This window comes from Syngnathus scovelli, chromosome 8 (assembly GCF_024217435.2).
Source record: "Syngnathus scovelli strain Florida chromosome 8, RoL_Ssco_1.2, whole genome shotgun sequence".
Taxonomy (NCBI): domain Eukaryota; kingdom Metazoa; phylum Chordata; class Actinopteri; order Syngnathiformes; family Syngnathidae; genus Syngnathus; species Syngnathus scovelli.
The window spans coordinates 17,378,650-17,391,836 of record NC_090854.1 but is presented as its reverse complement, the minus strand read 5'-3'; the positions used below and the strand labels follow the sequence as shown (position 1 = coordinate 17,391,836).

Sequence of the window (13,187 nt, the reverse complement as noted above, 5' to 3'; positions counted from 1 at the left end):
TCTCTAAATGGCTGCTGATTTATGTGACGTGAACATAATGCAAGCAAAAGAGCTATTCCATCACTTTTGATTAATGCTCCAAATTGCACCGAGGTCATCAAGCAAGAACTATGAAAGAGCAAGGCCATGAAGGCACATACGTTCCGGGAGCCACGTACTCGCCGTAGGTTGGACCGAGACCGTGAGGGCTCTTACATTATGATTAGAAGTTACTCACTGCAATACTAGTCAAATCTTTGGAACAACCTCACAGAGAGCTGAAGATTGCAGCGAGCATTGAAAAATGATTATCCCCCGACAAGAAACGTGATTGGTCGGTCGAGCAAAGTGGCCCTTTTGGGAGAAAACATCTTTACAATCCCACAGAGAAGTAAATGGCTTTCCGACAAAAGGTGTTGTCCGTAGCGCCGTCTTCTTTTGTGCGGGCGGGCGGGCGGTTCTTTGTCTCGCAATGATGTCTTCATCAATAGCCTCTCTGTGATTGAATTTGGGCATCAACAGCCTGCAACAGATCAACGTTTGCAGACGCCCACTAAGCTACGCCGTAATCATGTTTGGACAGAGATAATCTAATTCTCAGTCAATTATCTTGGCTTCCACGGAACTGATAATGCTTGCTCTTAAGCGGCAAATTGGCAACGTTAGAATGTAAACACCATGTTTCACGCTAAATGTGTTGGCTCAGTCTATCGGGGTTTCCATTTTATGGTCCGTGGCCACTTTTTCATTTGCGGGCCACGGCGGAGGTGCTCGACAGCAGCACCGGGGTGCACCGAGGGGGGTCCCGGACTCCATTATCGTTATCGGTAAATCCCATCTTAGACGGGGAGCGGCAAGGCGGATGCTACGGCGACGTTTGCCTGCCGAAACGCATGTGACAAAATGACAAAAGCAGCCACGCAGTCACCACCGAGATGAGATTTTTACTCGCAGTCAGTCAAGATGACAATTGCAGATCACATGACACCTACACATGCTCTAAAAATATTCCCCGCAACTGTCCAAGTTAGCAAATGGAATCCTTGAGTCTGTCTGCCTGTTCAGACTGTCACGACAGCGTGCATGTAAATCCCGAGCAATTATTTGCTGAAACGTAGAGGCTGAGACTTTCTCCACGGCATACCAAAGAGCGGCATGTTTGTTTGGCCCTTGGGATGTAGCTTGAGCTTTGAAAAACAGTCAATTCATTACGACTTGGGTGTCTTTGCCGGCCTGGAATTACAAAACAAATTTCAAATATTGATGTTGGGATGGTTGAGAAACAACAAACCGCATACAGACCACGTTCCAAGTGGCTGGGAGCAGGATCATAAATACATTTCAACAATTCAATTAAAGTCGATGGGCGCTGCTTGCCATTGCCCGGACATGATTGCCCCACGATTAGCGCTGGATGGATGGACTTTTATTTCGTTCCACTGGAAAGATAAAGTGTTAACAATTCAGACATAGCCGTCATCAAAGTTGTCGCAGTTCTCCAAACAGAAAAGGAAAAAAAGACAAGTGGATCATTTGAAGCAATATTCGAATGCTTGTCCCAGAACGGCACAATGGTGTTTGTTGAATATTCTAAAAGCGCTCCTCTGTAGCGCTCTTCACCAGAATAATGAACGCCATCCAAGCTATGCCATTTGACTCCCGTATCAATAAAACAGCAGGGAGATTCATCTTCAGAGTCTTTTTTTTTCCCCCTTGGCATATGGGATTCCAAGCTCAGTCCTATCTCCTAAATTGGTATCTTCAGTCGACATCCTCACTAAGTTCAAGGTGGAAATGCACAAAAAGATGAAAACAATAGACAACTAAAAACAAAGCCTTTGTTTGGCGTAACAACACAAGCGGCTGGAATAAAGTCATCACTTCAACTCATGCGGTTTCTGCAGCACATTTCCTGTCGTCAACCTTTCCCAGCAGACCTCCCAGCACATTTTCACTCTTGTGCTCTATAATGACAATTCATGTTGGGCATTTGATTTCAAAGCATCTGCATCAATAGAAGAGACCACGATTCACCCAGGAAAGCTTTTGAGGAAAGAAGATCACTAGTTGGGAGCAAAGTATCATCAAAGCAGCTTTAGCTCTTTTGGCAAAAAAAAAAAAGTCTTGTGCATCTCATGCTGGTATTAAGCCAACGCCGCATTTGAAAAAACACAATAAAAGCTTTACGGCTGATATTGCAGAAGCACCGCAATATGTAGCGACAGCCGTCTTTTCATAAGGACTGGAAAGCGATCCTATGCTCCGTTGACTTATTTGTTGACTTTGTGCGCACAATTCCGCCTCACTTAAGCGCTACTCGAAGCGCGAATGGGTCGTTTTCCTTTCTTTAGCGTTAGCTAGGCGCGTTTGTGCCAGAACATAATGTAGCACTCCACCGTAGATAATGACTATTGTGACGAGGCATTCTTAGAAAGAGAAGACATCGAAGCGCTACTAGCTTAAGAGTATTTCTCCGTAGCCGCTTAGCGTTTCAGTAGCAAAGCGACTTTTGTAATCATGTATAGTACAGGAGTGTCGACAGAGGCTCCTTTTTTTTGCCCCGGGAATTCTAAACCTTAAATGCATCTCGTTGTCTGATGTCACACAGCTATCCGCCAGAGATGGTGAAGAAAAAGATGTTGTGAATCATCTGATAAGGCAGGGAAGCTAGCGCACAGCTGGATACAAAGGCACAAGCGTAGATCGCGTCAATCGACTCGGCTATACCTGAACAAATGACAACACGAGTTTTACAATCTCCAAAGTAAGATGGCGTCAAGATCCAAAACAAATGGAAGGACGTATGTTCGGTTGAGCAGGTATTCACTACCCGGTCGTTGGCGACACAAGTAGCTTAGCCTAATTTGCTACATTTCTCTTGCGGGTAGCTTCAGAATATCATTCTATTTTCCAGGTAGCTTTTCCAAGTGTGTCTCTAACATTGAAGATTCACACACACGGGCGCAAATTCACTTACGAAAGCCGGTGATCTGCAATGGATTGATTGTATTGTGTGCCTGTTGAGTTCAAGAGGATGAGGTCACGAGTAACGCTTGAAATTACACCTCCATGACAGAGACATGAAAGGAAATGTCAACCTCGCTTAGCTTGTACATGCACGAAAACACAACCGTAGCGCTGGCCTCGGGCAACGGAGTCTCGGGGTGCAAAGAGACAATTGCATTGTGGTCAACTCTTGAATCTTGAAGTTGCCCTTTTGGTGACGTAATCGTTCATTACCTCAAAATGGCGGTGTTGAACGATAACGATATATTGCCTCATGGCTTCGAATGTTTTTGTTTTATGATAGGTGAGAGTTCCGCCCGTCATCGCCAATACGTAAACCATTATTTTCACGTCGATGAGCCCAAATTCAGACTTTCACTTTGACTGAAAAGTGAGCCTAAAGTGAATTTAAATTCCAAAGCACTTTTCTCTTCTTTTCTTGCACTTAAGCTCTGTTCCGAGTATCTATAAATAGCCATCAATATTTAATGCCACAAAAAGATGAGGCCATTTTCTCCTCGGAGCAGATGCTATAAAGAACAATGATGCGCCGCTTTGGCTCCCTGCTACACAAGAAGTGCAAAATAGAAATGCACTTTAAAGGCAGCCGGGTCTCTCCAGGAAGTCATTAGGTCAGAGAAGTGTGGAGGATGGTCGACGAGGGGGCTTTAATAATGAAGAGCTGGCCGGCCATAGGGAGACGCTGCCGCGGGCAGCCATTTACACAGCCGTGGAAATGAAAGATATTGAGGCGTCCCCAAATGTCCCAACTCTTTGAAAAAAAAAAAAAGGCCAGCCAACACTTGTTAGGGTGAACACAAGCACCCAATTACTATGCAATAATTAATAAGTAAAAGAATATCAAGCTTGAAATCAGAGATGATTTCAAATTGCATGGCACCGGCTTCAAAATTAGAGCGTTTGTTTACACGCGTGCTTTAATCCAGATACGGTTCTAATTTGACAACACGTTTAATCTGACTCTTTGCATACGGCATATGCTCGCGAGAAGGATAAAATGATTATTATATTATAGCGCGGCATCATATGGTCCCATCCATTATTCTATTAATCTTTCGCAAATATGCAACAGATGTGACATTTTACAATGATGGATTTGGATTAGACAACACTGTAGAATCTGTTTTTGTTTTGTTCTTGAAGAAGAGCTCTTCGGTATTCCGATTTTATTTGGATTATGTATTATGTTGTTTGGATATGAACTATGAGCATAATGAGTTACCTTGCGTATGCGAAATTCAGCGTGTACATTAAAAACACATTGCTTTGCTTCACCCGAGCCTAAAGGACAGTCCAAATTAATTAATATTAGGATTAAAGTTGATTTATGTTGAGTGGAATCAAAAGGCAATACAAAGCTGCCTTATTCTATTTTTTTGGGTTTTTTTTTTTTCCATTCACAAGGCAACTCCATGTTCTTCACCTAAGAAAAAGCAGCATTTGCAAACAAAACAACTGAAGAAAATCAAAGGCAAAGAAAGGAGAACAAAAGAAGCTCATTAAATTAACAAAATGAACAAACACGGACGTGCTAATGCAGTCCTGGCAATGTGTGACTGTGGCTTTTTTATCAAACATGATTTCTTGTGATTTTTCACCATGCATTACAAATGAATGTATTATTTTTATTGGAGAAAGTCTCCTAAGATGTCGTCTGCGGCTCGTTAGTTGCACTCCAACTCCTCGTCGTGAGCGGGTGTTTACGAACGATGGAGTGCGAAGAGTCAGATAGCAAGTAAATGCATCCTCGATAGGCGCGACGTCATTTACTGTTGTGTGTGTGTGTGTGCGAGTGTGTGTGTGTGTGACCTTTACTTGCTCCTCGTGGACCATCGATTGGCCTCCTCCTACCGTGTGAGTTTTCATTTACACTTAATTAGTCCCATACGCTACACTTCCATGTCATGGACGCATTTGAACTTTCTTACGCCCACACATGTTGGAGTTTTCGTTTGTTTGGTTTTATTGCGAAATCTACGCACGGGCAAATTAATCAATGATCTTTAGCTTTGCCGGCTTTTGTTTACAGAAATGATCAATGTTTTTGCTGAGCAAAGATGTAAAAGGTGATTTAATATTTAGGGAGTGACACAGTGATTTTAAAGATGAGTACAAATATGAACTTAGTTTAGCTAAAGCGAGTCGGAGCTATCAAGTGTGCCGCTAATGTGAGCCTCATTTGTTTTTCTTATTCAGATTGAAGCCCGCAGCACTAAGCCGCATCGTCAATGAGCTCATAAATCCAAGATGAGACTATTTTCTCAATGATAAAACCCAAACGACTTTATTTGAACAACAGCAAAATAACGTCGGCAGCAGCGAGGGAGGCCCGCGGCTAAACGTCGACAATGACGAGTAGAGCTAGAAAAACATCAAGAGCATATGCTCACTCATTGTCACAAGCGTGTCGATGAAATTGACAATTGCCGACGAGATAACAACAATTGATATTCAATTATGGCATCGATTAATCAATAATGACTCCTGGATTATTTCTATTTTTATAAATAAAAGAATCGTTTTCTGCTTTGCACATGGACAATGTGTTTCCTATTTATATTTGTCTAAAATAAAAATAATTTATTTGACACACTGGTAGGTGGTTGATGATTTCAGTCACATCTTGTTAAAACAAGTCTGCTCGTCAAAAGGGCCTTTTTTTTTTTTTTTTCCTCTCGCATGTTTGGTGTTAAAATCACCGCTTCCACCTCGAGTGGAAATCACAGGAAGTGCGGCGCGAGAGGCGCTTGTGTCGACATTGCGTTCACTTTCACCTTTTGTTTGAAATCTGAGTGTGAATACAATCAAATAGCAAACGAAATGATGAAGCCTGTTTGTTACATGTTAGATTGTACTTGGAAGAAAAAATAGATGGAATTTTAAGAATAAAAATTCATGGTGGACTACTGTAGTGTGCATCTTGGCCACTGGGTGTCAGTAAAATGCATTCATGAGTGAAGAGTTGTTGTTTTTTATTTCGAATATTTAAATATTACAAACAATCAAGTTTCACTTGACTACTGTGAATGAGTAATAATAATAATAATAATGGGGTGTTGTTTTTGGCAGAGGATAAAGAATATATACCTGTGAATACGGTTATATTGTCCGTCGTTATAAACCCGTCACATAAATGCTATTCGTTAGCCCGTCTTCGGCATGTGTTAGCATTAAGCTTACAGTTATGTGGTTGTTTTGAATAAATACCAATATAATTCTCTTTGTTCTATATTTAGTTTGACGGTAAATTTGAGTGTGCGACATCCAAGTACGGATCCTGAAGGTCAACGTAGACCTTTGTTGTTTTTTTGTACCTGTTCAGAAACAAGTGACTCTTATCAGCGGGCAGCTAGCGGCGGATACAAGCAACACATTGGAGGCGCCAGTGCTTAATCTCTTGTGGGAGCGGCGAGGTCCATGGCACCTAACTTGCGCACATTTACAATCAGCCGGCAAGAAATCAGAAGGCGCCGAAACCACGCAAGGCGGCGGAATTGCTCTAATCTTATCAAAGGTGTCGTCTCCAAACAAACACGGCTGAACTGGGACTGCTGCGAGCGCGGTTAATGAGTGTGCTCGTCCGATGGAGCGAGAGAACAAAGATGGTGAACCGCTCAGATGCATGTCAGGGAAGCATCTTCAATGTGACGCCAGATGCTGCTGTGTTTGCGCACCTTCTCAAATTGCAACACAAAAGTAACGAGTCAAGAATCCACGGCAGGCGCCCGCCGACCGGGGAATTGCCGCTGCAGGTAAGGCGGCCTGGCTTTTTCTTTTAGATCTTGCAATTCACCAACTTGTTCCATCAAAGCGCATTCAATTATTCATCTTTCGATCTCACAAATATTTTACACCTAAAAGCCTGTTAAAGTGCAAAGTCGGGCTTGGAGCGACTCGAGGTATTCTTAGTGTGTCTAAACGCGACGCGCTGGACAGTAAACAAGGTGCAGAGTTGTTGGGCGTTCGCACGGTGACGTGAGAACGATGCCGGCTTTCGGCCTCCATTCGCCATCGAAGTCTGTTGGATTACAATTAGCTCTGGCAGGAAAGGAAACGGCTACACACACACACTTTGCAGATTTTCATTTGAGGCTGAATGTGCGTGCCGCGCGCCGTTTGTGTGTCAAAGCAGCTTTGGATCGCATGTGTCTTCGGTTAATGGAGTACAAGGCAGCATACTAATTTGTAGATTTAGTCCTTTTTTTTTTTTTTTTTTAACGTTGCCTATACATCTTATGATTAAAGATGGAATCAAAATGCAGATTTTTGTTTGAGTGTGCTCCCTGCTGCCTTTCCAGTCTTCAAACCAAAGGAAGTGGAAAGATGTTAATGACTCGGGTTTGTAATTTGTTCTTTAAGAGGAACGCATCAACTGGCTTTAGGCTTGTCTGCTGAATGAATTTCCTCGGGGGGATGAATCCCTCCCTGTGTGTCGGGCTGTTTTGGGCCAAGGCGGCGAGATGGAGTCCAGTGAGGTTTCGGCCCGTGCCAGGTGGCAGCTGGGCGAGCGAGTCCCCGGCTAGCTTTAGCGCGCCGTCATCGGGCCCTGCCGCCGATTCCGCCCGGGGTCGCGACGCTTGTGATGTCGCGGGCCGATCATTTTGACATTTTGATTCCATTATCCAAACTGTTTGGACTCCTCATTGATTCTCATTGGCTGAGGGAATGAATTATTACAAATGATGTGTTCAATTTTGGACAGAAGCTTTAAGCGGCACCGAGGAATCAATAGGCCTTAATTATCAGAGCGGCAAACAAAGAAATTGTATTAACTCGTTAAATGCCAAGAATGTTTTGTTTTTTTTAGCTGGCAGATAAGCAGCGAGAAAAGTTCAAGATGATGTTTAAGGCTAATGACACAAGAAAGAATAAAACATCCCATGGCAAAACAAGCTACTTGCTATGTTTGCTACATGACGGCAAGATGCCAGATAAATAGTCAGCGGGGTTTTTCAATTTCTTCCGACAGCGTGCGAGAGTATGGAGAGAACTCGGAATAATGTACTTGTTCCTGCGGGCGTTGCCCTTTGCCCTTTCAAAGCGACTGACTAACAGACACTTAGTTGAAGGCGTGCGCATTTTGCACTCCTTCCGACACGTTATGTTTGTTTTATTCAGGTTTCGCTTTTCAAAGCGGGCCGTCGCTACAAAGCGTGGAGGAATTTTCAAAATCCTGAAAAATAAATTACGTTTTCCCGAAAGGAATAAATCATCGTATAGGTCGCCTATAAAAAAAAAAAAACCTCAGCAGCCTTTCTGCAATAAGCCCGCATACTAATTTTAACCTTTACAGCGCAGCTGATTTGTCGGCAACACGTCTGCTCTGACGATTTTTGTGGGGCGTTTTTTTTCCCCGCGTGACGTCAGGCTTACTTTTCAATTGACGGTGCATTGCAGCATATCCATCAGCCAATAATAACCCCAACGACACCCAGCTCATTTTATTTTACCGTTGCCCCTCCGAGACCTATTCTCATTAGAATATCTGGCAATAAAGCACTTGCATTTTCCTCCATTCATAATTGATATACTCTTTTTACTTCCATTTCTCGCCACGCTTTCACGACATGACCGAGACACTCTCTCGGAATTGACTCCAGCATCGCCGGGCCTCTCGGCGGGAAATTTATTGATTCATTAATCACATTTGCAATTAAGTATCACGTGGGTAAAAAAAGAAAAAAACTCATAAGAGCCCCCCCGGCGCACGCAATGAGTCCTCTGAGGACATCAACGTGTCAGATTATTAGATTTGAAAATGTAAGGCCCCTTTTTCGATTACTAATCAATATCATGTGTCACTTTGAAGCCAACGACGTTTGTATTACCAGACAATCTAATGCTGATTCAATTGGAGCCGGTTTGATCTGCGAACTGATTTTTCTGGCTCCCGCAAATGTATTTGAATATATTCTGTACTAATTATTATTATTTAAGTGGTATGGAAAATGGATGGATGCTGGATGATTTTTGTTGTTTATTATTATTATTCTTTTATTTCTATTTTTGTTATTATATATAAAAAAATAATAATCTCCAAACTTTGCAGACACATAGGTGAAAATGTTTTGATTTATGACCCAAGTACTATAAACAAGAAAATGGGTCTTTAGCGCCCCCTACAGTAGTACATTTGACCTTCATTGATTTCACTCAGCAACTCTGACCGAGACGGACGGCCGGTGTCCCTAGGAGTGCAGCTGGAGGCCATACATCACCTCTGCCCCGACCAGGATTGATGACAGCAACACTTAGCTGCCATCCCTGACTGGATCTGTCAGCTGTTTTCAAGTCTCTTCAGAGCGTGCCGGAGACTGACATAGGTAGTAGGCAAACGCTGACTCGGCTATTACCTCAAACAACCTCGCCAAACCAGTAACGGCCGCTGAAATGTCAAACGTGCTCCAACACTCCAAACGCTGAGCTTTGCCTCGAGTGGCTCATCTGCTCAATGCTCATTTCCAAGTTTCTGACGACTCGTCTGGTTTTTCAGCCAAGAACAAGCGAGACTTAAAGAGCACCTGAGGCGGTTGGGCGGGCGGGCAGGCGGGCGGGCGCCTGCCTCTTGGATGGAAGCAACATAAACGGCAATAACAATCGCAGTTGGCGGTTTTTCCCCAATTCTGATGCTGACTCATGTTTTGACATCACCTCTTTTTCAGTCCGGCACTCGGACCTCCTCTTTGCAATTTCTATTGACTCTGCACTAAATGCAATCCACATGTGGTTTCGCCAAGCACCGGGTGAAAAAAAGTGCGGTCATAAGGTGGCGCCCTGAGGAACACCGGTGGCTGAGGTTGAAACGCGAGCCCCAAAGGAGGCTTTGGCGCGCTGGCCGTTGGTTTTGCGTTAATGTCTCCCAGTGAAATATGTAAACCCAGATGAAAAGAAAGAAAGCCAACCTTTAAAGGTCAACAAAACACAGAAGTGCACCAATGAAAGCAACTCTCCGATTTTCCGTTAACATTCATCTTGGCCAAGGTTGGATTTCTCAATTTTGGCTCTGCGGTGGCACCTTCCTTTTGTGAGGCAGCACCCGTTAAAAACAAATTTGAAATGAGTTTCGATTGTGTCGTGCAACAATAATGCGAGGTTGTGTCCTTTTGTGTCCTCTTGTGGAGTTTTTTAATTATTTTTTTTTAAAGGGAGATGTGAAAAGTAGTAGTAGCTTGATCAAGACAAGCTGAATCTCCAATTTGGGAAAAAAAAAAATCTATTCGTTTGAATTAATTAAATAAACTATTTTGCATTCACTAAAAGAGTCATTCTGGAGATCTCTACAAATTTGTTAAAGTGTCAAAAGGAGATGCTGGATGTCATTAGGAATGACAAAAATTCTAAAAATCATTCTATATCTTGAATGTTACGTAGCTGGCTGGAATAATTAAATAATAATTCCCGATTGTAAACGTGCACTTCTTTAGACCTCTGTGATATTATCGAACCAAATAAGTTGCTGAACATGTCCGCCATTACTGTCAAATCATCCATAACCGAGCGCACATTACAAACATCCTTGATTTTCTTTTTTTTTTTTATTGCTGATTCATTTCATTCACAGCCAAACAATTCCATCAATGAGCTCTCAGAATAGTGGAAATTGCAAGCGGCCGAAAGCACGAGCTCACCACTTGGCATTGGACATGACAATGCTGGCTACCACAAAGCAAATTAATATCAGACTAATTAGGCTGACAAGCAACTTTGCTGTTACGAGCCGTTATCATTACGAGCCTTTTCGACAGCACTCGCATTAATTCTCGTTGGCTTTCACAAAGACCCTCAAAGCGAGTGTACATGTGAACATTTCAGAGGTGCTCTTATTTCCCTGCTCAGTGCATCCTCGAGGTTGGTCTTTTCATTTCATGCACAGTAACAGAGGTAAACAGTAATTTGGTGTTTTCTTTTCCCTCGTGTGACTGCTGGGCAAATTATAGACACAAACACAAAAACGCACAATTTTTTTTTTTTGAATATCACCCTGGCTTTTGAGAGGAATTCAATAAGTAAACTTGACATTTCTGGAAAATAACGAAACTCTGAGAAATGCGACCCGACCTCCAGGCTCAAGTGCAACAAAGGTCATCACATCATTAATTAACTCCACCAGAAAAAGTAAAGTTTTCAAAAAGATGGCTTGCCTACGTTGCTTATGTAAACTTTCTGACGAGATTTTGCTACATGAGACAAATATTCAATATTGGACAATATTGGTGAGCATATTGACAAGATATTTTATACACACACACGTACACAAACTATTATATATATATATATATATATATATATATATATATATATATATATATATATATATATATATATATATATATATACATAAAATATAAATATATAAATATAAAATATATATATATATAATATCCCCAGCTATATATGAACTAAAATTTGAAAAGTATTCTCTTCAAATTGAATGTCCATGTGATTCGATTCGCAACCGAACCGGCTTCGCGTTTTGCATTCCCACATGCGCTGCTCCCACAGTGCCGATTAGGAGCCAAATCTCCACAGCCCGAAGGAGAGGAGAGGAGACGTTCACCTGCTGCACTGTGATAGCGCGTGCACGCATACGCCGAACGTGACTATGACCCCCCCAACACACCACCAGCACCCCCCCCCCGATGCAAATACGCAACTCCATGTGCTGCTATACGTCACAGTGTCACAACGGCAAAAGAAAAGAAGTCCAACTCTGCTCGTCACCTCATCACGCATGCACGGAACAATTGAGGAATGCGGTTCATGCACAATGCGCACGTTTACCACTGAAGGTGCCAAGTTGAGCAAGCGCCCCCCCACTCCCACCCCACCCCACCCCGACTGTCCCTTACCTTTGCGCTCATCCGTCCCCGGCGACGGCTCGATGCATGGAAATAATCCCGAGAAAAGGGCTAAGAAGGTGAGGAGGAAAAACTCGGACATGTTTTCGGAGAGCGGGCTTATCAGGAGCCACGGCGCGTCCCCCCGGTCCCGTTGCTCGCTCCTGGCCCAGGTCCAGCTCCAGCTCCAGTCTCCCCCCCTCCCTCCTCTCCGGTCTCCTCCACCACCGCCACGCGGTTGTTAAGCGCCGTTATTCGGAGATGTCCAGAGGATGCGGTGCAGCCAGCGCGCCCCCACCGCTCCCCGACGCATGCACTCGGCTCCGTGCGGCTGATGAGAGCGAGTGCGAGAGCGAGAGAGAGCGCGAGCGAGGAGCGGCCAGGGATGGGATGGGATGATGGGATGGGAGGCGAATGAAGATGGACAAGTGGCTGGGCTCTTCCCGTCTTCTTTTCCCTCACTGATTCAATGTCGTCAAGGTGGCGCAGCTCATCGCATCGGTCAGCCGGGTGCCGGGTGCCAGTCTGCTTGGACTGGATCAGCCTCACAGGCAATGAATTTAAACTCGGGGAGGTGGGGGGCAGGAGTGTGCAGAGAGAGGGGGGGGTGAAGTCATTTTGCTCCCTCACTTTCTCGCAAGCAGACTTTCATGGCCTCGTATACTCAGCAGCCTCCTGGAGTGTACTTTTAAATGGAATTTATATCCAGTCACTCTTTGCCCATTCGACTACATGGAATTGCCGTCAATCCGTTCCGGCCACACACCTCCAAAACTAGTTTAATAAGGAAAACAGTCTCTAGTTTATATTTCTTATATAGTTGTATAAATCATTTATGAGAATGGCAACAATTAGACAATTTATGAAGTAATTATTTTGGCTCCCTGTGTAGTATGCAAACCAGCCACCGGGCGGCAGTAGAATGAAGTCATGCAAAGAAACAAAGAAGAGTTCCACTCAACTAACTGTTGCCTTAGTAGGGGTGCCGAGATAGAAATAATTATTTTCACCAACGGCTATATCATATTGATATTTTGCATTTCTTATATTATTATAATTATTGTTAATAATTAATAAGAGAGATGGGTGAAGTCACACATCCAACATTACTACAACTTTATTATTATTAATACTATGACTGCATATTCTTTTAAATATGGCCTTTCCGACGCAAATGCATCGTGGCTCCATTCCCCACAGACGAAGCCGCATTTAAAAGATGTCCTGTCACGCAGTCGGAAATGCACTGCGCAAAACATGTGTTTTCAATGACAATGAAATGTATCATAGATGAGATGTGTCATGTTTTATTCGCGACATGTCAAAGAATGAGGTTGTCCAAGT

The 13,187-nt window shown here is 43.3% G+C and overlaps 1 protein-coding gene across 1 annotated transcript in view; it reads right to left on the bottom strand.

Moving 5' to 3' along the window:
- Window positions 1-12,395, bottom strand: part of lrp1bb (low density lipoprotein receptor-related protein 1Bb) — a 131,654-nt gene extending 119,259 nt beyond the window's left edge. Inside the window, exon 1 of the mRNA XM_068651596.1 lies at window positions 11,856-12,395. Coding sequence (XP_068507697.1) covers window positions 11,856-11,946 — 91 coding nt within the window. The 5' untranslated portion in view covers window positions 11,947-12,395. The remainder of the gene's footprint in view (window positions 1-11,855) is intronic.
- Window positions 12,396-13,187: the final 792 nt, after the last annotated feature.